The sequence below is a fragment of the Meleagris gallopavo genome, chromosome 5, assembly GCF_905368555.1.
Source record: "Meleagris gallopavo chromosome 5, MGAL_WU_HG_1.1, whole genome shotgun sequence".
NCBI lineage: Eukaryota > Metazoa > Chordata > Aves > Galliformes > Phasianidae > Meleagris > Meleagris gallopavo.
Window position 1 is genome coordinate 17,566,900 of NC_139408.1, and position 25,678 is coordinate 17,592,577.

The 25,678-nt window shown below is 35.4% G+C and overlaps 1 protein-coding gene across 5 annotated transcripts in view; it reads right to left on the reverse strand.

Moving 5' to 3' along the window:
- Nucleotides 1-25,678, reverse strand: part of SHANK2 (SH3 and multiple ankyrin repeat domains 2) — a 344,905-nt gene that overhangs the window by 119,609 nt on the left and 199,618 nt on the right. For all 5 annotated transcript variants that reach the window (XM_085224519.1, XM_085224521.1, XM_085224520.1 and 2 more), the window contains 2 exons: nt 10,872-10,954; nt 9,211-9,335 (listed from right to left, as the gene is read on the reverse strand). In XM_085224519.1, the coding sequence (XP_085080645.1) occupies nt 9,211-9,335; nt 10,872-10,954 (208 nt within the window). The remainder of the gene's footprint in view (nt 1-9,210; nt 9,336-10,871; nt 10,955-25,678) is intronic.

The following is a 25,678-nucleotide window of genomic DNA, read 5'->3' on the forward strand; positions in this document are numbered from 1 at the left end:
TTTATCACCAAATATTTAGCTACCCAATTCTACCCTATTTGAAGTTAATTACTGAAAAACTGCATTAAAACTTTGATCTCTTTGCTAGGAGTATTTTAAATGATCTGATCAGCAAAGCCTTCAGAGAGGAGGAGGAGGAGAAGGAGGAGGAGACTCTCACATCTTCTTATTTTGAAAACAGAAGGTAAAACTACCACCGCAGAGAAATAAAGTCCTTGTAATTAGTGAAAATTTTGTACCACCAGGTGAGGGGAACTAGAAATCTTGTTCCCTAAATTGCTACCAGAACACATAGAACAAAAATGAAGTAACAGAAGAAAGAAAGGATTATAATTTTCTATTGTTATATTCAAGTCTCTGAAAAGATTCATATCAGCGCTACAGTAGAATATAAAATGTTATTTCTAATCTGATGGTGCAATGCTATAACATGATGGAAAGTACAGCAATAATAGCAGGGTGGAACAATCCTAGGCCACAGCAAACACAAATAAGACCCACTAACCCACTACAGCAGCCATGAATGCTGAAACAAAAGAAGAAAATCTGCTAACCTTTGGAAAGCCTGAAGTAGGCCAGGATCTCCAGCAAGATATCCTCACCTCCACCACGAACCCTTAAATGAGTTCAGGAAAGGAGTGGATCCTGGCATCACTGCTTCTGGTCACTCAGGTATATTGCATGCACCTGAGCTCCCCTGGGTTGGTCCTACCTTCCCACCAGTTGCTAATCACTGCTTCAGGCTATGACTTAGCATCTCCGCTACAGATGGATTTAAAGTATTTTTCAATTTCCTTACAAGATAAATATACTGAGTCTCACAATTACAAGCTGCAGGAAATACTTTGAATGCAACAGAACACAACAAGGCTTTGAGTCTTTGGAAGCCATCTTCTTTATTAAATTCCCACTTACTGCTTTCCTTCATAACTTGAAACTAACCACAGAGGAACACAGCAGCTCAGAGATATGGCCACCAGTTAACTCATATCCGGCTTAGCATACCTCCACAATTTAATTCTTTTTTAGCTATTAAAATCAGCAAGAAGTTCATCACTGGGTTGTTTCTCAACACTTCTGCCCTCTTCGCCTCGTGTTTATCACTTCTACAATCTGTAGAGTGAGAGACCCTTAGTCTCTTAATACATACCCTAATAATATGTAAGGAACTGAATTAGAATGGGAGGTTAGTGATTTTTCTTACATTTACCACCATACACAGATGAGAAAAGAAGCAGGGATTAAAGCCTTCTGCTTTTTTCAGTAATTTGTTGATTAGACTGGAACCCATGGTTCATTCTCCTACAGAGGAAATATGACAGAATTCGAATGTAAAATAGTAACAAAAGGAACACAGAGCTTCTACTAGAAGTTTGGATTCAAAAATTCTGAATTTCCCCAAATTACAAGTGTTTCTGCAGTTATTAGTACGCCTAAAAATGCAGTGGGGAGTCTGCTCTGTGTACCAGCATGAAGTGCTTTACCTGGACCCTCTGAAACATCTCAAACAGCTTAGGAACCTCGTGCCACAGTCTAAGTTAAAAGGCTATGGTTTTGAAAAAATAGAAAATCAAATGAATACTCGTTAATTCTCAAGTTTTTGTTTGCTTTTTTCAGATGCAGAGGTGACAGTAAATCATAGAATCACCAACATTGGAAAAGACCTCCAAGATCAACTGGTCCAACCATTCACCTACCAGCAACATTTCCCCACTAAACCATGCCCCTTAGTATGACATCTAAACATTCCTTGAACACCTTCAGGGATGGTCATTCATCACCTTTGAGACTGCAAATATTGGAAAATTAAGCTATTTCTAAAAAAAAAAATAGAAAGTTTGGTTAGGAAGTTTGGTAGGGAGAGAGGGTAGGGTTACTGCTTGTAAAGTATGTGAAATCAGGTGTCAAGCAACCTCTTTTTAATGTCTGGACAGACTTCTGTTTTGTGAAACACAACTACTAGGTGAACTCAATCTCACATAGCTGATTGCCAGTCTCAGATTAACAAAAACTAAATAGTAAATAAGACAATCAAAGCAACCACAAAAACATACACCCTCACACGCAACACCATATAATAGTATTTCTCTTGCTTGATACATAGGAGAGACTTAAACTGAAATATTGAAAAGCAAGAAAAAGAAACTGAAACACTGAAAAGCTTCCTGAAAGCAAGAAAAAGAAAAAAAAAATAATCATGTATTAGAATAGTTCTGCTGCACCACTCAACAGTAGGAGTTTATCAATCAATACTCCACCATTTGAAGCAACTTATATATTTCCCTTCACCTGTACGAAGCAGATTTGTAGAAACTTCCTCCAGTGAGAAGAAACTGTATTTTCTCCCCTAAAATATCAGGCACAAGTACTGTTTTTCTTATAGCTCCATTCCAGCAACCAGGTTTCCATAGTATCAAAGACTAAAAAAAGCCAACAGGCTTCAGAGGAATTAATTTTAATATAATGTCTTCTGGAAATTTCTTAACTATACCTTAAAAACTGCATTTATATTTATGGAGTCACTTCTAGGTGGTCAGGAACTGGATGTTTATAAGCAGTTTATGTTTAAACAAATTTGCTATTTTTAGAGGATCTTTTAGTAGGAAGTGAGGGAAATGGTGGTTATCACAATCACTAGAAGTCAAAAAGCTCCCTGTGGATAGTTCCATATTCCACCTATGTCCCATGAGCTTTGAATGAATCTCTCAGAATGTTAATGCTAGCAAACTTCTCTTGAAAACAGTGTAGTCTAGATTAAAATGCCGTAAGACTCATCACAAAGAACTGGATGGACACAGAGCTACTGCTGATTCAGTTTTCAGTATCAAATAAGTACTTGTTAGATTTTTTGTAAACCAGATAAATACCGCCATTTTATCTTGCACCTTGGGATTACAAGCACAATACCTACTTCATGTAAAATCAAGGCTAAAGAAAAACACTTCTGAATTTTTATTGTGGTCTGGTTTTGATGTCTGACAACAACAAAATGATTTTTTTTTTTTCTTTCTGCTTTTCAGTCTTATTTTAAAGCATTATTTGCTTAGGCATGAATAACTGAGCTCTTATAAGAACCAAATTCTTTTTTGTCTGCCCCTTTCCATCTATGCCAACAAAGCTAACAGTTTTATTAATGTATTTTTAGAATAAAACAAGATTGGTTCATCTTTTTTATTATCACACTGAGCACATTTGGAATACCATCATTTCCTGCAGGTTAGAGGCTGAATTTAAGAAGATAAAAAGAAAAATCCCAAAGAGTTGTCATTTTTCTACTGTGCTTTTGTGCAAATCCAAAACGCTTTGAAGGTACAATTCTTTCATTCAGCTGCTATTATCCATTAAAACAACAAAATAAAAAAGCGAGCAAACAAACAAAACAATACAAACTCAAACCCTCTCTCACTGAGCTTAAGTGGAAAGAAAGCAAAATAATTTTCCATCAACTGAAAAATTGATCTGCTTGGGCAGAGTCTGCTCAGATACAGTGGACTCTCAATCACTAACATCAAGGCTGCTGTTCTTCCAAGACCCCATTGTCCAATGTCTCTAGTACATCTACAGTTAAACTTCAGCAGTAAGAGTTTCAAAATCAACATACAGAAAGTAAGTTTCCTTTGGACTCTGACAACTTTCATTTTAAGAAAAGCCCAGGATTTTTTAAGATTTCAAGAAAAATACTTCTGTTTTGTAGCCATCATTTAGAAAAGACCCCAAGAGGATTATGACTAAACAGAAATTATCTTTGAATGGTTGGTTGAATGAAACAGAGTATCAATTAAACATACAGATTTTTTTTCAAATGGTGCCCATTGTAGATGTGCAGGGTCTGCTGTACCTCAGAGCTGCATGTAAGGGAGAGCCCTGCTACACTTCAATAACCTGTTTGTATGTACGTACATACAAACTATTCATTATATGTATTATGTACGTGTGTGCGCTATATTGTGTGTATGCTAAAATACTGCAGTACTGTTACAGTTTTGGTAAATCTCTCTTTAAAAATCTGCAAGAGCATTGTTTGTACTGTTAAACATAAGCCTGAATATGATCTTGTGTAGGAACAGAAGGGCTCAGGGAACTCCATCACAAGTATTACCATTGCCCTGCATAACATGTGAGAAAGGAGGCTTGCTGCATACACAGGAGGAACAACCAAGTTGGCAGTAAAAAAAAAAAAAAAAAACAAGTCTGCAACGTAGGGTGAACTTTACTCTTTGGTCCACCAAAAAAAAAAATAAAATGGAAGAGTCTTCTTCTTTTCTCCTTTTACACACAAAATTATGGAAGTTGTTACTAAACTGCTCTTATCAAGCTGGTGTTCAGACTTCTGGGAGGATATGAACAAACTTTCAGAAAACAACTGCAAAAAAACTGCAATGTGATAACCTATATTATTATGAAGACAATAATAAAATCTCAGTTTATTTCAGAGAGAGAAAAAAAATGGCCTCCATGTAGCTTCCACAAAAAAATATTTATATATTTACATCTGGTGATAGAAGCTGGGGTTCACAAAAGAAAGAAAACTTGGGGTAGTTACTGAAGCTTACTTGGGGTTGCAAACATTTCTCGACTGCTCAAGGAACTCAGTAACAGGCTTTGTAAACCCTTGCTAATATAAGGCATAACATTGCTATGCTTGCCATAATGGCTATAGTTACAACAACACAGTTAAACACTTAGTTTTCAGATAATTTTTGAAATTTGTGTGAAGCATTTACTGGAATAAAATAAATATCTGAGCTATTGGTAAATATGAACCTGAAGTTACTCATGTGCATATGTTTTTAGCTTTTGTTCTGAAAGTATTCCTGTTATTCAAAATATCTTCTTGAATTTTTATCACTACTTCTTACATAGTCATACACCTTTGTCTGCAAAGTGATAAAATAGTGCTGTAAATGATACATTTTGTCTATTTTCCACTTAATATTGTTTAAAAAAAAGTTTGCGTTTCTGAATTCTATAAGCCTTTAAGTAAGATAGAGGTAGTTATACTCCAGACCATTTGGCATGATTCAGTACGTATGCCAACTAAGCTGTACTGCAAGGTGATGGGATTTCTTCTAGTATCACCTCTGGTTTTGATTCTCAAATCAAACCTTGGATTTTGCTTTCCTTCTTTTTATAAGTATGTAATACGTTGGTTTTACTAGTTTAAATTTTCATTTGAATGTAAATAAGTAGCCATCCTACTCTGATAATAGTAACACTTCAATTTACCTGAAAAAATAAGTGATTTTATGGCACAAAAATGCAATGCAATGCCTCATTCAGAGAAGAAAAGCATTATTCTAGTCAAAGAATGCAGAATTACTTTCATTACTGAGTACTGGTATTATAGTGTTGTTTGATATGAAATATGTACTGTGATAGATGAAAAATCCCCATCTATCACATCATGCAACACCTGCAAAACAGCTATACATTCATAGATACAACAACAAGTACTTTAATCACAGAGGTTGGAAAGAAGCTCTTGAGATCATGGAGTCCAAATCCCTACTAAAGCGGGTTCCCAAGAGTGGGCTGCACAGGAAAGTATCTGGGTGTGTTTTGAATATCTCCAGAGAAGGAGACTCCACAACCCCTCTAGGCTGCCTGTTCCAATGCTCTGTCACTCCCAAAGTAAAAAAGATTTTTCACGTGTTCATAATAATCCACTGAGTTTTAATTTAATAAGATAGTCCATATCTTCTATACCATATGATAATAATAATAATATTCTGACACACACAAAAAGCCCACTTCTACATTAATGGATCTCTTTATTTAAAGACAGTTATACACTTCATCAAAGCAAATATTAAAAAAAAAGAAAAAAGAAAAAAAAACTCCCAAAAACTAAATAAATCAACTAAACAACAGAGCCCCTAAACCCCAGGATTCTTTGAGTCAAGTTGTAAAACAGCTCTTTTTGAATGGTATTCAATGGTTCCTCTATGATCAGTTTGACTTCTACAGTGTATAAAGTTAACCAAAGTTAGGCACATAAATATTATTAATAAATGAGAGATTTAGAATCAGAGCTAATGCCTTTCCTTCTTGCAAAGATTTAAATAAAACCAAATAGCTCAGTTTGATATTTTCTGATGAAGTCTTTACAAACTGGAGCATGTATACTACAGGCATTCAGTCACAATGATGAATTTACAACTTCCAATGGCTTCATAATGAGTGTATACCTTAATGATGGCTGAAGTTTTTGAAACATCCCTCTAATGGATTCCACAATGTTTCAGGTTTCATAGCACCTGCACTGATATGGTGACTTGTTTTTCTCTCTTTTATTGAGCAAATATTGAGATTCAACAAAATACCTACTAAAATATCAAAAAAGTGGCAACTAAGGCAAACCATAACATCTCTCTCATTTAATAAAATTGAAGTCATAGTCATACTCCATTTCTTGTTTACTAAAGCTAAGAAAAATCACATGAATTGTCAACAGTGTGTTACTTATGAAAATAAGCATATAATGAAAGCTGTCACTAGCTGTTTCAGCTCTGAAAGTAGTCATGTACTTTTTCAATACATTTTATTTGAACTCTATCCAGAAAAGCCACTAAACACATTACAACACAAAAAATATGATCAGATTTGAAGGAAGAATAAAAAGCCATATCATCATCAAAAATTTCAGTGAAGAATCAGTAAATACTGTATCTCCACAGGCGAGTTTGAAACATTAGCTTCTGAAGTCTTACATTAAAATTAATTGTACAGGTTGGAGAAACCAGTATCTTGTAGCGTTTCAGAAAAACCGCAAAACTTGATAAAAACTCCATCAGATGAAAGTGTGCCAGCCCCCTTTCAGATAATATCTGCTCTGTGTACCTGCTGAAACAAGATAACATCTTTTCTTCCTTTTCTACATAGAGATTTTATCTGTTCTGCTTAACGTGCATCACCTTCTACATCAAATTACTTCAGTTTGCTTAGCAGCTGTGGTTGTTTTACCCCCTTATAAGTCCCAGAGACCATAATTAAACATGAAGGAAAGATGCCGTCTATTCACCTACCCTCACTATCTTTCCTGCTTCCAAAGAAGGGATCTATCTTCCTGTCAAAACTGTCGTTCAGCAGAGTCAGAGAAAAGGCTCCTCTTACCACTACGACCCCAAGTCACTGAACCTGCTTAAGCAAGTGTGAAACATCTGCTCTTCCTTGCATTTTGCCCTCTGCCAAACTGGACTCACACTTTCCCAGTGCTTGTCGCTTACCGCAAATGTTATAAATGAGACTAATTAGGATTCTAGTTGCCCATTGACTCCTTTATTATTCATGTGACATTTGTGATAAATGCATTATGTTACTTACAAATGGTTGAGGTGGCACTTATACACACTAGCACAAACTTTAGAGTCATGGAAGAAATCATTCGGCAGCAAGACAGACTAAATCCACCAGTTACGGTAACCATGCACTGCAAGGTGGAGTATATTAAGATCTTACCAGTTCAGTGCAAAGAAGTAACCAACAACCCTGCAGTTTCTCCAACACAGAAGTCTCCAAAACCTACAATTCTCTGAATTCTTAAGATCATCATATCCTCTTAATAGTAAAACAGGACAGAATAACCTGACGTACATAAATTACACAGAAATTGATTTGATTTGTGTGTAACAATGGCTTTTTTCAAAATTAATTACAAATATGCTGGCCTTTGCAAAGTATGGATTAATGCCCTGATTCAGCAAGACATGTGCATGCTTAACTGTTCTACCAAGCTAAAGGTAGGAGATTGTCTGGACAATTAATTCTAGTTCTCTCATTAGCAACAAAATTGGTAAACCTTCGAGCAGAATTAGGTATCCCAGATTTCTTCGATTCTCTCATTAATCTTTCAAAAAAATTCATAAGCACAGTTATCCACTAATCCTCTCCATTAAGTTACATGTTATTCACCATTAAATCTATCTGTGAAGTCAGTCAGTACAGACTATTCATACTTCCTACAGATTAAAAGCCTATCAAGAAATCAAAACCAAAGCTTTTCTTTTTTTTTCAAAGCCATAGTAAAAAAATCTCAGTTTCGAAAGCCTTCTTGCTCAGAGTATGTATCAGTACAATTTGTAAGGTATTGTCTAACAGTTTGTTATAGACACAAATCTATACAGCAGTAAGAAAAACGGCACTGGTCAAAATGCACATCTATTTAAAAATCTGCAAAGCCTGTTCTTTCATTGTTACAGTATGAAGCAGTACACCTATTTAAATTCAGTCACCATGGAAGTTCAGGCAGGCAACAAATGAAAGCTATACATTCTATTCTCCTCTGAATAGAAAAGCCAGCTCTGCAGAAATAAATGCTACAGTACCAGTAAATATTTAACAAAGCAGACATTTTTTTTCCTAAAGGGAAAAAAAAAAAAAAAAAAACCCTAAAAAAATAAAACAACAGATCTTACAAATGAGATTCTGGTGACCCACCCTAAAAAGCCTATTTTCGAAGAACACAGCATCACTTTGTTGGTTATGAAGGAGTTGTATGGAAAGAGGAAGAAAATCCCAAATCATGATCTTGTTGCAAACTGTCCAATAACACTAGAAAGGAGAATCAACTACTGCAACAAAACCTAAAATCCCAACCAAAAATCTTCCAAAATAGAAAAGACCAAGACATTTTCTGTATGAATGAAAGCATTGTTTAAATATGCCACTTAAAAGAGTAGTTTATATTGCAATCCACTTTTGTGTGTGTGCGTATGACTATATTTATAATACACAGTTGTAAATATCTAATTTCAAGCCAAAGTCATTTGTTTTATCTTCACAGTTTCCCAATAGAAAACCAATATTTCTGATTGCAGAAATAGTATCATAAAAAGTCATTAATTTTGGTGACTCTGTAAAAATATTTAGATATGATGATTGATAGTTTGCAATAAACATAGAAACTGAATTGAATTTGAATTCAATAATGCAAAGTAGTATCAAAATCCTCATGTTTCTCTGCCACTGTATTCTCAAATGACAAAGAGAACAAACAGAAACCTCCCAAGTAAACTGAATATTATTCTTTTAACTGCTTTTCTAAATGCTGCATGAGTTTTAAAAATAGATAGGGTGAAATAGTTAATGGTGTTACTCCATGGAACTTGCTATTTCAGAAGCATCATACACTATTTCCAAAGGAAATTCTATAAAAGGAAAAGCTGCTCTTTCCCAACAGAGCACTAATAATTAGATGTCAGGATCTCCTACCTCGATCAAAAAGTCCCCGGTTCTCAGGCCAGCTTGCCATGCTACTCCCCCTTCATCCACAGATTCCAAGTACTGTAAAGCAGGAAAGGCTGGAGTTGGGGTGAATTCTTCAATTGGTGTGTCAGCTTTAGAAATAAATACCACATTAAAAAAGAAAGTTAGGAAATGCTTGCAAATACCACTTAACTAACGGCCTATTACTGGCCACTCAAATTTATGGTTAAAAAATGATGAGTGCTAAAAGTAAGGGACTTGGCCTCAAAGAATATCAAAATGCTGGGAACAGAGTGCAATCTCTGCAATAGCAATCCACAGGTCTTCAATTCAGAGAGAAAAATACATGCTTCTTTACTGACACAGGCTAAATCAAGCTGTACAGGGCAATAGCTGGATTCTGAGTATTCCAGGATATTTGGTATGACTTCATGTAAACCTTTTGTATGCCTGGCAAAATGCTTCTAACTCTGGAAACACCCAGTTACAAAGGAATTATGTACTAGACAGAAGAGAGCATTTGGCCAGCCTAAGCAGGGATATGTACATGTATATGTACGTGTATAACAGAAGAAAGCACTCCTTATGGAAAGGGGGAACATCAGCCCTTGAACCAGCCTTTCCTCTCTCTGTCACGTACACAGACCAGCAGAAAAGTCCTTGGGTCTTTCACCTGAGGCGCCCTCACTGTTACAGAGAAAATTAGGGGAAAATAGTTGGGCTTGCACAGTGGGAGTAACCTCTGTTTGATGCAGTCAACTCGTGGCAATGGGTTAACTAAAAGGTAGCACAACTGGCTTTCTTAGTAGAGCTACAAAAATATTTATTTAATTAGAAAAGCATTTACAGCACTGAAAATCTATGGTGTTGCTGGTTTGAAGGTGCAGGAAGAGGGGGAGCAAAAATGATGTCCCAGGAATGAAGATAAGGAATATTTTTCATGCTCAAGCAAGGCAAGGGAGAACCCATGGAAAAATGGGGGGGAGCAAGAGATGGGACATACCATCATATATATTTTTTAAAATACAAAAGGAACAAACTGGACTGAAAGTTAAGAAGGAAAGCATTAAATAGAATGCTTTTTTTAACTCTTGAGAATGCCATTATTTTAGATTTTAGTCTAGAGAAAAGTAGCATGCAGTTTAATATACAGGCCATGCAACATACGTGCAGCTTCTGAAGATATAAAAAAAGATCATATTTTCATACTAAAACTGCACCAATGTCACCTTGCAGAAGATCCACACCTATTTTAAACAAAACATCACTCTCTTGTCTATTTCTATTCACAGACCTATTTAAACAGACTGTAATTGAAATAAAGAAGCAGGTTTTATAAGGAAAGCAGGTTTCCCTTAGGTAAACTGCGTAACAAAACAGATAAATGACAAAATATTACATATACCATCACAGTAAAAATACAGACAAAACTTTCTCCCCACAAAACGACTATACAGTGCTTCTCCTATGTAAAAATGCAAACTGCTTCAGACAGAAAGCACTAAAATCTGTCTGAGTAGTACAGCATGCAGAGAATCCTGTTGTCTAGCAACCAAGTGCACCAAGAATAATTCCTGCTTATATTCAGAGATGTATAAATTTCTTCATGCCAGTGCACATCACACGCACACACACACACACGCACACACACACACAGAAGCACATACCTTTTGCCCCTCTGAGCACAAATCCAAATCCTTCATTGTCTTTTTTCTGCAGGACCACTGCCTTTTCTTCTATAATGCAGTCACTGTAGAGAGAATTCCGAGGATAGCGACCATTATTACATCCCTTCATCACCACTGTAGTAGCTGCTCCTCCAGTGTGCAGGTTCATCATCATCACAGCCCGTTAATCAAATAATATTGCAGTAACCAAGCATGGGAAAATATATACAAATAGCAGCGGAGGGAAGACAAAGACTAAGCCTGATGATAAAAGAGAACATGACAATGCAACTTAAAGAGAAGAAAAAAGGCAGAGAGGAAAAAGAAAGAAGAAAACATGCATGGTGGTTTGTGTTCTATATGAATGACTGAATGAGCATGTGATCATGTAATCTGTGGGCTAGCTAGGACTCTAAAAGGAAAAAAAGTAAGTGAACTGAACGACAGTATCATTAATAAACTCCTCAATCGTGGATGTACCAGATGCATCTTCTAGTGAAGCCAAAATGAAACCAACCAGAAGAAAAATGAGGCAGCATTTTAAATTTAAAGATAAAATATTATGATTTTATATTAGCTAACTAAAAGGCACAAATATATTCTGAAAGCTATGCCTTGCATCAAAAGCCCTTTTTCAATCCTATTGAATGTTGCATGCTGCAAGAATCCCACATGATCATCTGACAGCCTACAATGCTAACAACGTGCAGCTGCCTTGGCGTCATCAAGCACAAATTTCCACAGCATCAAGAATCTGCATAATTGAAATAGTAACAAGGCATGCACAATCAGGAAAACACGTTTCTAAGGAATAATTCCTGTCTCCTGATCAACAATTAATATTATAAAACAAGACGATGGTTTAAAGGTCTATTTATGTAAGCAGCATGCCCTTAAAGAGAAAGTAGCCTTAGGAATCTTTCTGTCATTGGATAAGAAAAAAGTAGACAGAGGAGAAAGAAAATGCATAAATCCACATTAAAATGAGATCTCATATACAGAGAACAATCTGTAAAAGCTTTAAACTGGTTACTGTTTTTAAACATTTGACTACGAAAAATAAGCTCAAGGTAAAAAAAAAAAAATAATCTAAAATCCTTTTTTTTTTTTGTATAAAGCCATTAGGCAGCACAGTGCCAGGGGTTAAATGTTCATGAATCGTAATGAATTGTAAGCACTGCAAAAGACTGGTAAACTAAACTGGCTTTAAAACACTTATATAAGTATTTAATACAGGAAGAAGCAGTAAGCAAGTTTTGTTTTCTTTTCCTTGATTTGTACTAACCAACTAAAGTTTCCACTGGTCTTGTGCAGAGTTTAGTCACTGAAGTATCCAGTGCACAATAAGAGACAGAGGCTCCTTCAGTGCCATTAATAATTCAGAAGGGGAGGAGGAAACTAATGAAAGAAAAAATGGTGTGACCTTTTTATTTAAAGCTCTGAACAAAGGCAAGAATGATGAGATCAGGACACCAGTGGCCAGCCTCCAAACTCCAAATCTCTCACGCATCATAGACCACTCTTTTGGTGACTTTCCAAATCCAACTGAGTGATACAACTTCATGTTATTGCTAAAGTGGTGATGTAATTATGGCTTCCAAACTAGTCAGTATTTAAATGTTATTGAATATTGAATATTGAACATGTGAGTTAAAGCTTCCACAATGGAGACTTCAGCTTCCTGAGCAACAGATGACTTCCATAAATACCAACCGCTTTTGAATATTGTCTCTCACCTTTCTGCATACATGTAACTCTGAAAGTACTGCCTCCTATTTATTTCCAGCAAATACATAGCAAATTCTGAGCTACAAAACACTATTTTTCAACACAGTCACCATCATTAACTATGCATTTTCACCAATGATGATCAAGAGTCTGCATACTGCACTTTTAAAAACGTGCATCAGCAGAAGGGACTCACTGTTTCACAGCTGCTATGACAGCACTGTTGCTAGGAAAATGTTGCTCACATAGTCCACATTTCATTGGCCTGAACAGATGGAAGTCACGCTACCAAATCTGGACTATATTGTGGATGTTGTAGGACAGTCCAGACAAGAATGGAAATGTGCCCTATGGTCTTTAAACTGGTATGGGGCCTGGTGCTATTGTGTTGTAAAAGCAAGGTTGTCTTTTTCTCTGGCTTGATTCTGAAAGTTTGAGCCTTCAGCTTTAATCAGCATCATGATGTAGTGGTCAGAGTTGATGCTTTGTCCAGGTACTGGGAAATCCAAAAAGAACACTCCTTTCCTATCCCAAAAGACAGTGCACATCACTATAAAGAGTTTCCTTGTTGTAACCCATGGATTCACATGGATGAGCTGATCAAGACATTCTTCATTTCATGGTGTGACAGCTGTGCATGGCCATCCAGAATGTGGCTGGTCTTTCACGTCACTGTCACCACTGATGAAATGTACCATCCACTGCCTCACTGCACTCACATCCACTGTTTGATCTCTATAAATGTTCATCAAGCATTGATGAGTGTCCATGGGTGCTGTTTTTCTGCAAGGAGGAATTCAAAGAGATATCTTTGCTTCATCTGCACCTCCATGCCAGACGCCAATTTATCAAACTGCCCTTCTGCTGCCATCTGTCACACGGCAACAAAATGTAACAGAATATTGATGGAAAGGTTCAACTGTTACTGGCATATCACCAACATGCATCTTCAACATAGTGAGCCAACATAATAATATAGAAGGCATTACTTTCAGAGCAGCTCTTGTAATGTGGATGTTACCTCTTCTTACAATGAATGTATCTCCTTCTGTGATAATGATGTAGTAAGAAATGTGTATTTCTCAAGAAAGATGAAAACACTCCAGCTCAGGGTTATCAGGGTGAGATGGAATCTGCAACCCTAAGAGTCTATACTATATTTTTGAAGCCTTCCAACAATGTCCTCATGCTACAGAAACTTACACAGGCAGTGCTTCGAAAACTTCTTGGTGTGGTTCACCTGATCAGTGTTACACACCTATACAAAACAAGCAAACTTACAAAAACAAACAAACAAACAAACAAACAAAAAAACACTACCAAGAAAAATCTAAGCTCTCTTCACAATCAACCTTCACTGACATTTTTAAGGTATGCTCACTTAATCATAATATGCAGGACTGTTCATATGAAAAGTATGAAAAGCACCTATGATTTTCTCTTCCTCTACAGCACACTTATTTTTACAACTAGCCAGTTTTATATCTCAGTTTACACACTGCAAGTGGAAATACTAAACTGTTACAAAGCTTTGTAGTGTAAGGCAGAGGGCAAAGGGAAAAGTAGAAGCATAGCAAGAATTTTTGGTAACATAAGGTACAAACTGATCTCTACTATTTGACACATAGTTTACTAATACACTGTTTCAGTGATGTACTACATAAGGAAAACTTTATTGCAGCCTGTGAAGTAAAAACGTAGGTTTGAAAAAATCAAATTTTTAGCCAATTACTTCTCATTTATGTGGAAGAATGAAATCTGCAATATCCTTAAATATACTTAAATATACAATATACAAGTATATTTAAACCAAGCACAATTTAAAAGTCATTTAAACCAAGCACAGAAAGCAAACTTATCCCTTATTCTGGTGTTGCAGAGCAAAGAACTAGCAGCAGAAAAAAGATGGAAAACAAACATATACACACAAACCAAATTTGCAACCTCCACAATCCTTCTGCCAGCAAGCTCCCTTGCACCTCTGAGAAAGGAGGAGACCAGAAAAGTGTTTAACCTCTGACTACTTGCAATACTGATTTTTGTTTGCTTTGCAATGACAGTGCTCCCATATCTCAATGTCAGAATGGACATCTGCACTGAAGAAGACCTGTGGAACAGATCTACCTGGTTCTGGCAGGCAAAGGAAGCCAAATATAAAAGTAGGTCAAATTTTCTCTCAACTAGTCTTGTTGGCAGCATTTCTTTGATCTTGAAGGTGTTGCAAATATTCAGCAACAGAATGCATATAGGGTTTAGCTATCAGTGACAAACAAAGGAGACATTGTGTTCCAAGTCTGTTCAGAGGTCTGATCTTAAGCAGAAAAACGTTTCTTCACAGATGCTTTAAACACATTGATATCACCCTATGCTAAATTTCAGTACGTAAAATCCTTAAGATCAATTTATATCCTATCTCAAATTGAAACGAAACAGTTCCTATTCCATAATAAAGCATTCAGAATAATACTGATTTTATATTTCGGTAACAAAACAAGTAATTTTAAAACCAATAGCTCATTATTTACAAAGAAGACACGTTACATTAACTTTGAGCTGTGTAAGTCCAAGATTCAGTGTATATAAAGTTAAATGCAAAATATATCCTAAAAAATGCAGAATATTTCTTCATGGGGTACTGTGACAAAACTTAAACTTAAGGTTCTAAGCAAAAACTAAATACTAGAAAATATGCGTTTTCATCCATTCGTGTAGCTTAACATTTTGAGGCTGAAGAACTGTGCACAGCTGTCAGAGTTTCCATAATTTTATAGCCTTACCAATAGAGAAAGGGAAATATAAAGACTGGTCAGACAGACACCTGTGATTTGAATTCAGCACTCATTCAACATAAAAGCCATCATACATGTAGACTTTTTAAGACGGCAAGAAGTTCTGCATTGCTAACAGCCCAATCAGATGGTGCTTGAGGTAGAAGTGTTAAATACTTCATAAAGACCTTTGTGAAGAAAATGAGGGTTGAAGCCCTAGTTCCTAGCAAAACCCATGAAACCTAGCTTGTGTTTCACAACTAGAATATTTGCACCCTATCTTAAAGCACAAATTTACTCCAAAAACAAAAGTCAGAACACTCAAATACAGAGATTGAAACCATCAGAACTATAGAATGCATTTAGGCAAGTTTGTATTGCATGTATCATTGCAGATTTCCATCTGAAAAAAAAGCACATAGTGTATACTCTAGTGGAAATGATCATCATTACTTGCAAACAGAAATAGTTATATTTGGTATATTGTCAATCTTTTCCTAAGGTAGAGAAAAAGAATGTAAAAGGGAAATATTTTCCTCATTCTCTCCAGTTATGCAGCCCATATAGACATAATTTAGCTTTAACAAAATGGAATAAGCTTTCCAAAGTAGAAAAGTTATCTTACAGATCACATCTGAGATTCTGACAACCACAGCTGCAATCAAATGAGTAGCCTTCTCAGCCTACAAACTTCCGTTCAAGGCTTGCTCTATTAGTGAGAAGTTATCCTCACCAAGTCAACTTCCTTCAGTAGGCCAATGAAATAATCTTTTCTTCAAATCTTTTTTTATGTCCTCTCCTCAGTACTCTTGAAATTTCAATTTATTTTTTTTAAAAGAGCTACTGAATACAGAGATATCTGCAGGTTAGAAGAATCAAACAACAGGGCCCTCTCCACCTTCAAAAGTCAAAGCCTCTTTTAAACTTTGCTAGATGCAATTAAAAATATCTAAACCATTCCATAAATCTACATACAATGCCTCAAAGCAATTGCACTAATTTCTTTCCAGATAAGACAATGTATGGTAGGTAGGTTCAGACTCAGAGCGGTATTCTGGAAATCTATTCAAGAGGAACTCTTCTGTTTTGATGGTCATTCCCTTTTAAAAGCACATAAAGAATTTCTTTTCTGAATACCTGTTTTTGGGCAGAAGTTACCAGTCTCAATACCATGTGAAATTTAAATAATGTGAATAGCAAATCTTATTGAAAGATGTAAGAAACTTCCAGTGGAAAAACTTTTCCTGTTATTGCTAGAAAGGGTCAACCTTACTATTTATAGTCATCCACTGTAACAATTTTGGGAAAATTGCCTAACCCTAGTAATTAAGGCATTCAAGATTAATGAAGACTCTGTATCTGATTGCTCATTATTCTCAAACATCGATCATCCAGCTGATGGTCTTGCAGAAAAGCTTCCACAGCTCATGTAACACACAGAACAGGAATTACTTGTTCAAGAGGTACTAGCTACAACAAAAAGCACGTTTTTTGCAGTGCAGATAGGAAAATACATGGATGGTCCCTCCCCACCTCACCCACCTACAACCCAAACAGAAACAGCACGATGTAGTCAACCACATATTCAAACTCATAGAAAACTGTTTTTTTCTGAATACCCTGCCATCACATGCAGAGATTCCCTTATGTGATGACATCTTTTGCTGCATTGCAATACAATTTGTTATTTTTCTTATTTGATAAGATACAGCTTTGAACAATAGCAGGTTATTATGCTACAGAAGAATTCACAATCTACTGCCATTATCTTTGATAGAATCTTTTCTTGGTTTCTCACAATGGAATTTTAAATAACAAATAATTTCTGTCTACTTAAGTGAAAAAACAGTTTTATTGCTTTGCAGAATATGCATCTGCTTTCTAAATTTTGTTTTCCTTATTTCCATCTTCTAACAAAACTTCTTTTTTTTTAAAATACAATTTACTCATATAGTAGATATTCAGCAAAAATACTCTATATTTTGTCCTGCCTTGTATAACTGATCAATTCTGCTAATATCATTATGATCATATAAGAAAAGTCTAAATGATTTTCCTTATAATACAGAACATTTGCTTATCTGGAAGTTTATAGCAAAATGTAGTTGGGAGAAGAGCTGTAAGAAAATATTTTCAAACAGATAGTTGGTAACTACCTCAACAGTCTTATATTCAAGGAATTCTCAACCTGTCATTAAAACAGAAATATCAGAATACTGTAAATTTTAAACTTTAAGTCGATCAATTTCTTATAAGGTAAATGAAGGTGGAAATCCAAGGACTACTGATGGTGGTATAATAACTAAAACATAAAGGAGAAGAATTGAATAGTATGACATAGAAGAGCTGAAAGCAGGGTCACCCTTTCTGCTTCTCAATATTTGAGGTCATGAGATTCCAACAATAGAGTAGCTAAGTAAAAAGATTTCTCCCGTTCTTTGTTGTCTTTGACTTTCCCCTTCTTTCTCCTTGTTCCCAAAACCCACCATTTGTGGGAACTCACAGACATTTCTTTACATAGGGTATCAGGGCACAGACCTACTTTATTTTTCCATTGAGCTACTATACCTAAAGTGGACCTAGACTGTTCAACTGTTTCCCAAAACAGTATTCTCATTATCATGATGCAAAGTTATCACACCAGTACAACATTTATGGATAAAACATAATTTGTGTTGTCATATGTTTTGATGTACATTTGTCCATCCAAAAAAAGCCAATAAAGTCCTCAAAATGCTGTTTAATGCATTCAAAATATATATACTGGAGAATAATAATTAATTCATCAGGCATTCACAGTGACAGGAGCTCTAAGTCATTTTGTTATTTCACAAAAAAACAATTATAAAACCAGGTCTGCATACAATCCTGTAGAATTCAAAGAGAAAAATAAGATTTTACTTTAAATCTGAACATCTGGAAAGAGAATTTGTGAAGATAATAGAATAATATATTCAACACTATATATGAATTCCAGCTTTCTTCCATGTTTGAATGTCTAACTCAGTATACCCATATCTTCTTGAGTTTGTTATCCTCAGGCCCAGAAGAGGAATGGGAAAGAAAAAGAAGATGCTTTGGTGATACACTACATACCTCCATTGCCTGTATTTGTCTTTCATATCTCATATCTTTGTATCCATTTATTTGTGTTTCACCTCATGCATCAGTGCTGTTTCTACAGAGTTCAGTAAAAGCCTATTTGATCATGCAAAATGCAGTGTTACATATTATCCATTTACATTCATCTTTTGATTAATGCTAAACTGTAACATGTCAGAAGAGATGTATAGGCACTTCCTAATTCCTATATTTCATGGATCTCCGTTGCATAATGACATTATTATAGATGATAGTAAAACCTGACAGCACATATAACTTCCTCGACTTATAAAGATGTTTCACACTTTTGAACAAGTAATCAAGTTGTCTTTTCTGGATTTTGAATACTTGACAACCTGTGTAAAAAATGAACAGTGCTTCTCTAAGTTACCAAAAAAAAAAAAAAAAAAAAAAAAATTAAATTTTTAAAAAAATCAGTTACGAAGTGATTTGATATGCCTTAGAAAGTTGGAAAGATTGTGCTGTTTTTTCCAGCCCTATGATTGACAGAGTTGCCCAAAAGATTAACCACAACTATAAGGGACAAGAAGCAATTTATTTTAAAAAGAACAGCAATGCTATATACCTCCATGAGTTTGTAGAGGAAGACATAATAAAGAAATACAGGTTTAAAAAAAACCAAAACCATCAAATTTCATGACACAGAGAAATTATGTATTTTTTCTCAATGTAGAAGCAAAGAGAGACTTTCTATATATCTTTGTCTCAGTCCACATTCTTATAGTTAGTTTTAATTCAACTTGATATTATAACATTATATTCTTCGGGGTGTATGAGAGATTAGACAATCTGAAGTAGTACCCGAGTTCCCTATTTATACCTTCAGTTGCTGGGACATAACCATTAAATTAACATACTGACATGGAAAAAAAAAAAGGAAGTCGAAACCAACTTCCTGGAAATATAAATCATCCAGTAAAATCTGATTTTATTTTATACAGAAATCTCAGAATAGGGTAAGAAGGAAAAAAACCCAAATCATAAGGGCACAATCCTACACTTGAATACAGCATAATGCACGTATACAGGCTTTTCCTTATTATTATTATTATTATCATTTTTAAAAGAAATGTTACTATTCTCTTGCATTTGTATTGGTAGGGAGAAAACAGCATGCTGGAGGAGGAGGATGGCATAATGAAATTCAAAAAAAAGAAAAGCTTTATTCCCTTATTTTAATTAACATCATTTGTATTTAAAAGAATAATAATAACAACACATGACAAAATGAAAACTAAACATGAAACATTTATGTAGGTGTAATTCTGGTACACAACATGAAGGTTTTATAATGCAGAATCCTACCCTTCATACAGCTGCTCCATCAATCACATTAGTCTTTTGGGTTGCAGCACACTCCACTTATACCTGATACTTAATGGCAATTTTCAGTTGTAATTATCAAGCCTGTGAGCAATCTATGCCTGCAGCATGAAAATATTAATATTCATTGCTCATACTATGAGCCTTGAACAAATAAACAGACTGAACAAATATGTGCAAGTAACTAGAATACTTATGCTTGTTAGGATTGTGTTTGTCCACCCAAATCAGTAGCAGTTCTAGCCTCTTCTATTTATTCCCACCAAAGCACACAGAAAGAAGAATTTTCTCTCTAAGAATCTTAATAAAGCATTCACACAAAATGAGTAATTTTCACTGTTAGTAACCATGCTACCTCTCTCCATAGCTTTTATTTTCAAACAATAATTTTTCAAATGCTTTTGCTAAAGGCAGTCAGTATTCTTGCAGACAACCACAGTAACAAGGAAAAATAACTCCAAGGTTAGCAAATAGGTCAAGTGAAAAAAAAGGTAGAAAAGGTCAATCCAGATTTATTCAGATTTAAGATAATGGTGTGAATGTAGAAAAACATAACTATATATAACAATAATGAACTTCTCCAGCTGATGAAGCATTTCAACTAGTTCATAAAGCCTGATAATCAGTCTCTATCTCAGAGTTGGCATGCATCAAACAGGAATTTCCTCCCATTTTTAGCAAATGTGTTATATTGTATGTATGATATAACATGACACATGTACAGCCACGCTGGCTTAGATCCAACACTCTACTTCTTTGAAAGGGCCAAACCAGAGAAGGGTGCAAGAGCAGGACAAGCACACGTGGTGCTTCCCCACAATACTCCAACCAAGCTGGACTACTTACTCCTTATAAACTGCCTGAAACAAATGTACCTTCTTCTTGCGCAATACTGTGATCATGTTTTGGCACATTTCATGGTAATACAAGGGGTTATATCAGCCTTCCTTGGGATCTCATGATTAATGGTTCTAGAATACACTTCTGTCAACATTCCTGACTTCAGTTTTAAATTTCAAATTAGTTTTAAAGGATCCCTTAGGGTTTCCGTCATGCTCTACTCTCTAGGAGTTATACTCCCACTGACCTGCATTTCCTGGAAACTGACTGCAGCTCTAGCCACAAAAAATCTGAGTGACTTGACAGTTCCTTTCAATTTTACAGACATGAGTATTTCACATAAAATACTACTTCATGTTTAGTTTTAGCTTTAATTATCAGTGTTAAAATTCCTGTTATATTTTATGACACTTGAGTATGAGGCATAAGTTACAAGTAAGTTTCAAGTTCTGTCTCAAAACACAGAAAAGCTTTGAGTAACACTTTTCCCAAAAGCACTTTCCAACTTTTTTCCTTCTCAAAAGTCTTAAGACAGCAAAGAATAAGAAAGTTATATGTTCTAGGCTTTTTCTATAAGGAAGGGAAGGGAAGGTGTCAGTGTTTAATTTGCACAAATCCATTTAAAAACCCTGGCTAATTACCATATTATTTTACAACCTCATTAACATTAAAAAGGAGGCAGCATCCTTACCTTTTTTCTGAAATACGTTCCCACCTCGCTTCATCTCTAACTACACTAAAGCCCTCAGTTATATTAAGCCTACTCTGAACTGTTTACTTATCCACAAGAAAGCTTGAGAAATGTTCATCTTAGCAGTGTTCCTGTCTAACAGTATCATAGTTTTCAGAAATTTTGTCAAAGAATGGCCAGTTTAGTTCACAGCTTTGGTAGCAATAGTGAAAAATCATGCATATACCAGCTGATGAAGAGAAAGAACTCTCCTTTATTTAAACCAGCAATTACTTTTCTTAATTAAGATAATGTTGAATTGGAATCTCTCCATACTGCCCCCTTTTCTTGCTTGCTGGCTGTATTACAGCTTACTTTCTGGCAGTGAACAGTTTTTATACTATAAGAACTGGAGACAGTAGGAATTTTGGTTTAGCATTTCAACTAAATTGGGTGACTAATTAAAGTTGCACTGAGTTTAATTTTAAGTGTATTTCAAAATTTATTAAATTTGAAGTGTTCACAGTACAGATAAAAACCACCTCTGTTACAGCTGCAACTGCATCTGACCGTGCTGCTATCTTTGGAACTGCTGGTTTAGAGCATAGCACAAACTACTCCACTTAGGCCCTAGTTTTCAACAGTGAACTTTCTGAATTTTCATTAATATTCTGTTGGGAGTTTTTTCACAAAACCAGTTTTAGTGAAATGCTTCTCTCTTAAAAATAATCTTTTTCAATATATTTTAACAAAGGCTTTACTTTCGGCTAAAGATTCTTTCTCCAGAGAAGATGAAAGATGAAATGTTATGCCAGAGTGCACAGGCGCCCCTAGCAAGATCAGCAGCTATTCAGCTGGTAGATCTGCCAGTCATCCACATCTGATATACCCACTTGCATGCTACAGCTATTGAGGACTAAGCTAATCCGCCTCTTGGCAATGAAAGAGTAAGTTTCAAAAGACTTGGATAAATAATTGCTCTATTTGTCAGGTTCTTGGCAATCATCAGCAATACAAAGCTCAGGTTTAAGTCAAAGCAATCTACTATACATGGGAATCGTGTTCAGGTGTATATACCCTGACACCAGCTATTGCTCTCTAGCAAGTCTATCTGTATAAATTGGACAGAAGCAAAACCTCCAAACAAATGCAACTCCAGAACCTCAGTTTTGTCCTAGAACAGAACAAAACATCCTTCTCTCATCACCCTTACTGTTTTGTGTGATGAGAGAGCTTTACAGTGACCTCTTTCTAGTTTGATAATTTCTTTTTTAACAGGAAAAAAGACGTCTGCCAGCCACCCTTAAAATTTGCCTTGTAGATCAAATTCTGTAAATACAACAAATATTTGTTAAGTTCTATCTGGAGGAAGGAAAAAAGTTATTTAAATTATTGCTCTCTGTGAAGGAAAGATCACAGTTATTTGTTCTTTTGGACTGCCAAAACTTAAAAATGCATCACTTACAATTGAAGGCACCATATGTTACCTTTTGTTCATCTAGTGACTAGGTGAGAGAAAGGTGGCCAAAGGTGTAGTGGAGCGGGGACTTAAAGGTCACACAGAGGAAGCTAAGTCATCACAGTGGAGACTGGGACTCAAGAACGTAAAACAGTATTTCTTAGAAAATTAATTGTTCTCCTTTTCCCAGAAAAACAAACATTAAATCTCCTATTTTCTTCTGCTCTATCCTAGCATGTAATTATCTCCTGCTTCTAACTAACCTGGTATCACATCCTCACAGTCTTTTCTTATGTCCTCACCTTCTGTCATTTTCACTCCTTTTCCTGTATACATATATATATATATATACACACACACACACATATATATTATTTCTCTCTGTTCTACTTTAGCAAGCTTTATTCCTCCCCACATTCAGAATGTCTGATTAAATTCCCTCCTGCTCTCCGACAGCTGGCCAGAGGAGTGACAGAAATGGCCCATTACCAAATCACGGCATTGACAAACAAGATCAGTACCTATGGTTACACACTTTTAATTTTAAAATTGGGAAGAGCTATGTATTTTTCTTACCTTCCTTCTTGGGAACTGTTGGTCTTTCCTTGCTCTACCTCTAAAAATTTAGCCCATCTAGCCTAGAAGATGTCTTACAAATTTAAGTCACTGTCACAAGTCATCGGTTGTTGAAAGCAGGATTTTACTAAAGTGCTTTAAACAAACTTTACTATTAAGGTAGCAAAGAACTTAAAAATGGGCTTACCACTTTATGGAAATTCCCACTACTCACTGTGGAATACTGCACCTAAATGTAACTGCAGTAGATCTTAACATGCATTTTTATGCAATTATAGCGCAGATTTGAATAAAGCGATATTACAGTTCAGACACATACACACCCTTTTTTCCCACTAATTTTAGCAATTACTTTAAATATTATCTGTAGTCACCAACATAAAAAGCTCGGTCACAGCAGCATACAGTAGCAGTGAAGGCAAAGTTGTTTATTAGAAAGTGAGATCATTTTCATTAGAAGTTAAATAATAGTAAATGAAAGACTTCACGTCTTATATCTCCTCCTATGCCACAAAAAAACTATGATGCCTTAATTATTGCTTAAACGTATACTTACTTTCCCTAATTGTATTAAATTATATTCTTCACATTGATGAAGCATAAAGCATTAAAAATGAGCTGCCTTTTTCTACCTCACACATCAATGGAGCAGTTCAGCACTATCAAACCATTATACTCAAAGCAAGTATATATTCATTCAGAACAGGCATCACACCAGCTACTCAATTATCTTTAGAAATAAAGTAACAATACACACAAGAAAAAAAAAAGTTTTCACACTTCAGTTTCCATAATTTGGTCAGTGCTTCTTGTTCTCCCTGTCTGGAATAACCAAGAGTATCACATGTGCAGAGATCTTATGTCATTAAAATCTTAACATGCATTCAAATGTAAACACATCCACTACGTCATGTGAATATACACTACAAGTATGAGCATTTTCAGATAGTTTTGCTACCATCCCACTGAGAAAGATTGAGCTATATATTGTTTTAAATAAAAATATTATAGTATTTGTTTCTTTCCATCAGAGAAAAACAAGAATATTGTTCAAAATCTATTTCTGCAATAAATACACATATACTGCATAATAATACTGTAAAATTCCTTTCAACTTATTGTCAATGTATCAATCCAAGAATAAAGTAAAAGAAAATAATTTGTTTTTAAGAGCAACAAGTGTTCATTTTCATATCCTTACTCCAGCTCCTGAAAGAGATGAACTGAACAGTATAAATCTCACAGAAAATATTAGTACAGCAGAACTGGTGCCATCCAACAGAAGATCAGAAGCAGCCAGTTATATCAATGCAGAACCCTCTCTTGATAAGAATACCTCTCCACTACCAATGTTCCCCTCGTACTCTCCAGGTCTAGGGAGAAGCAACGTGGCAAACAATGTAAAAAACAACAACAGATCTTACACAGCTCTTCAACTTTCATGAAGAACCCTTTGTCAGACTTAACAGATTGCTGGTGATAGCTGCACACAAGTAAGCAGCCCTCAGCAAGTACATATGCTCAATTCACTGCAACACAGGAATGATACCACTGCTGATCCACAACCAGGAAAAGCTCAGTTTTTTTTCCTGCCTGGTGCTTAGGATCTCAGGATTTGCAAGGAACAGAGTTTTTCCAAAAAAATTCCATTCATTTTAAGAGTATATTTATCTATCAATTCATGAATATTTGTATTTTCCAGGAATAGAACAATAAGAGAATTTCCACAGGAAGCCAAATATCCAATCAGATCAAAGTATTCCTGCATCAAATCAAAAGTTTTCACTAAAACAAAAAATACAGTGTAATTCTTGTGTATTACATCTGATGCTACCAGTTTTAAGGCAGCTTCAATCACAGCACAACTTTGGGACTAGGACTGAGGTATTCAACAAGTATACTCTACAGGTTATAAAATAAAAATATAAAAAGCACTACAAGTTCCTGGGGCAGACAGCTTCATCTGCACTAGGGAGGCTCTCTGAGCTGTCTGTTAAAGCTTATACAACTCTACCCAACATGTCAACATCAATAGAGAATTAATGAGATATAAAGCTGAGAAGGATCTCTGTTTTTTTGTATTTTGTTTTTTGTTTTTTTTTTTTAATGTGTTTGTACATCAGTTGGTTTTTAAGGAGTTGCTTCCATCAGCTTCTACGCTCATGAGATGTGGATGTTGCCACTGGAGTCCAGGCAGGGCCATTAGGGTTAATGAATTAAATTTTTAATTAAGCTTTCTTACACATATCATTGTGTATGACTACACAGTCAAATTTTCCTCTTTTTCTTCATCCAAAAAAATAGAACTACCATCAGAAGG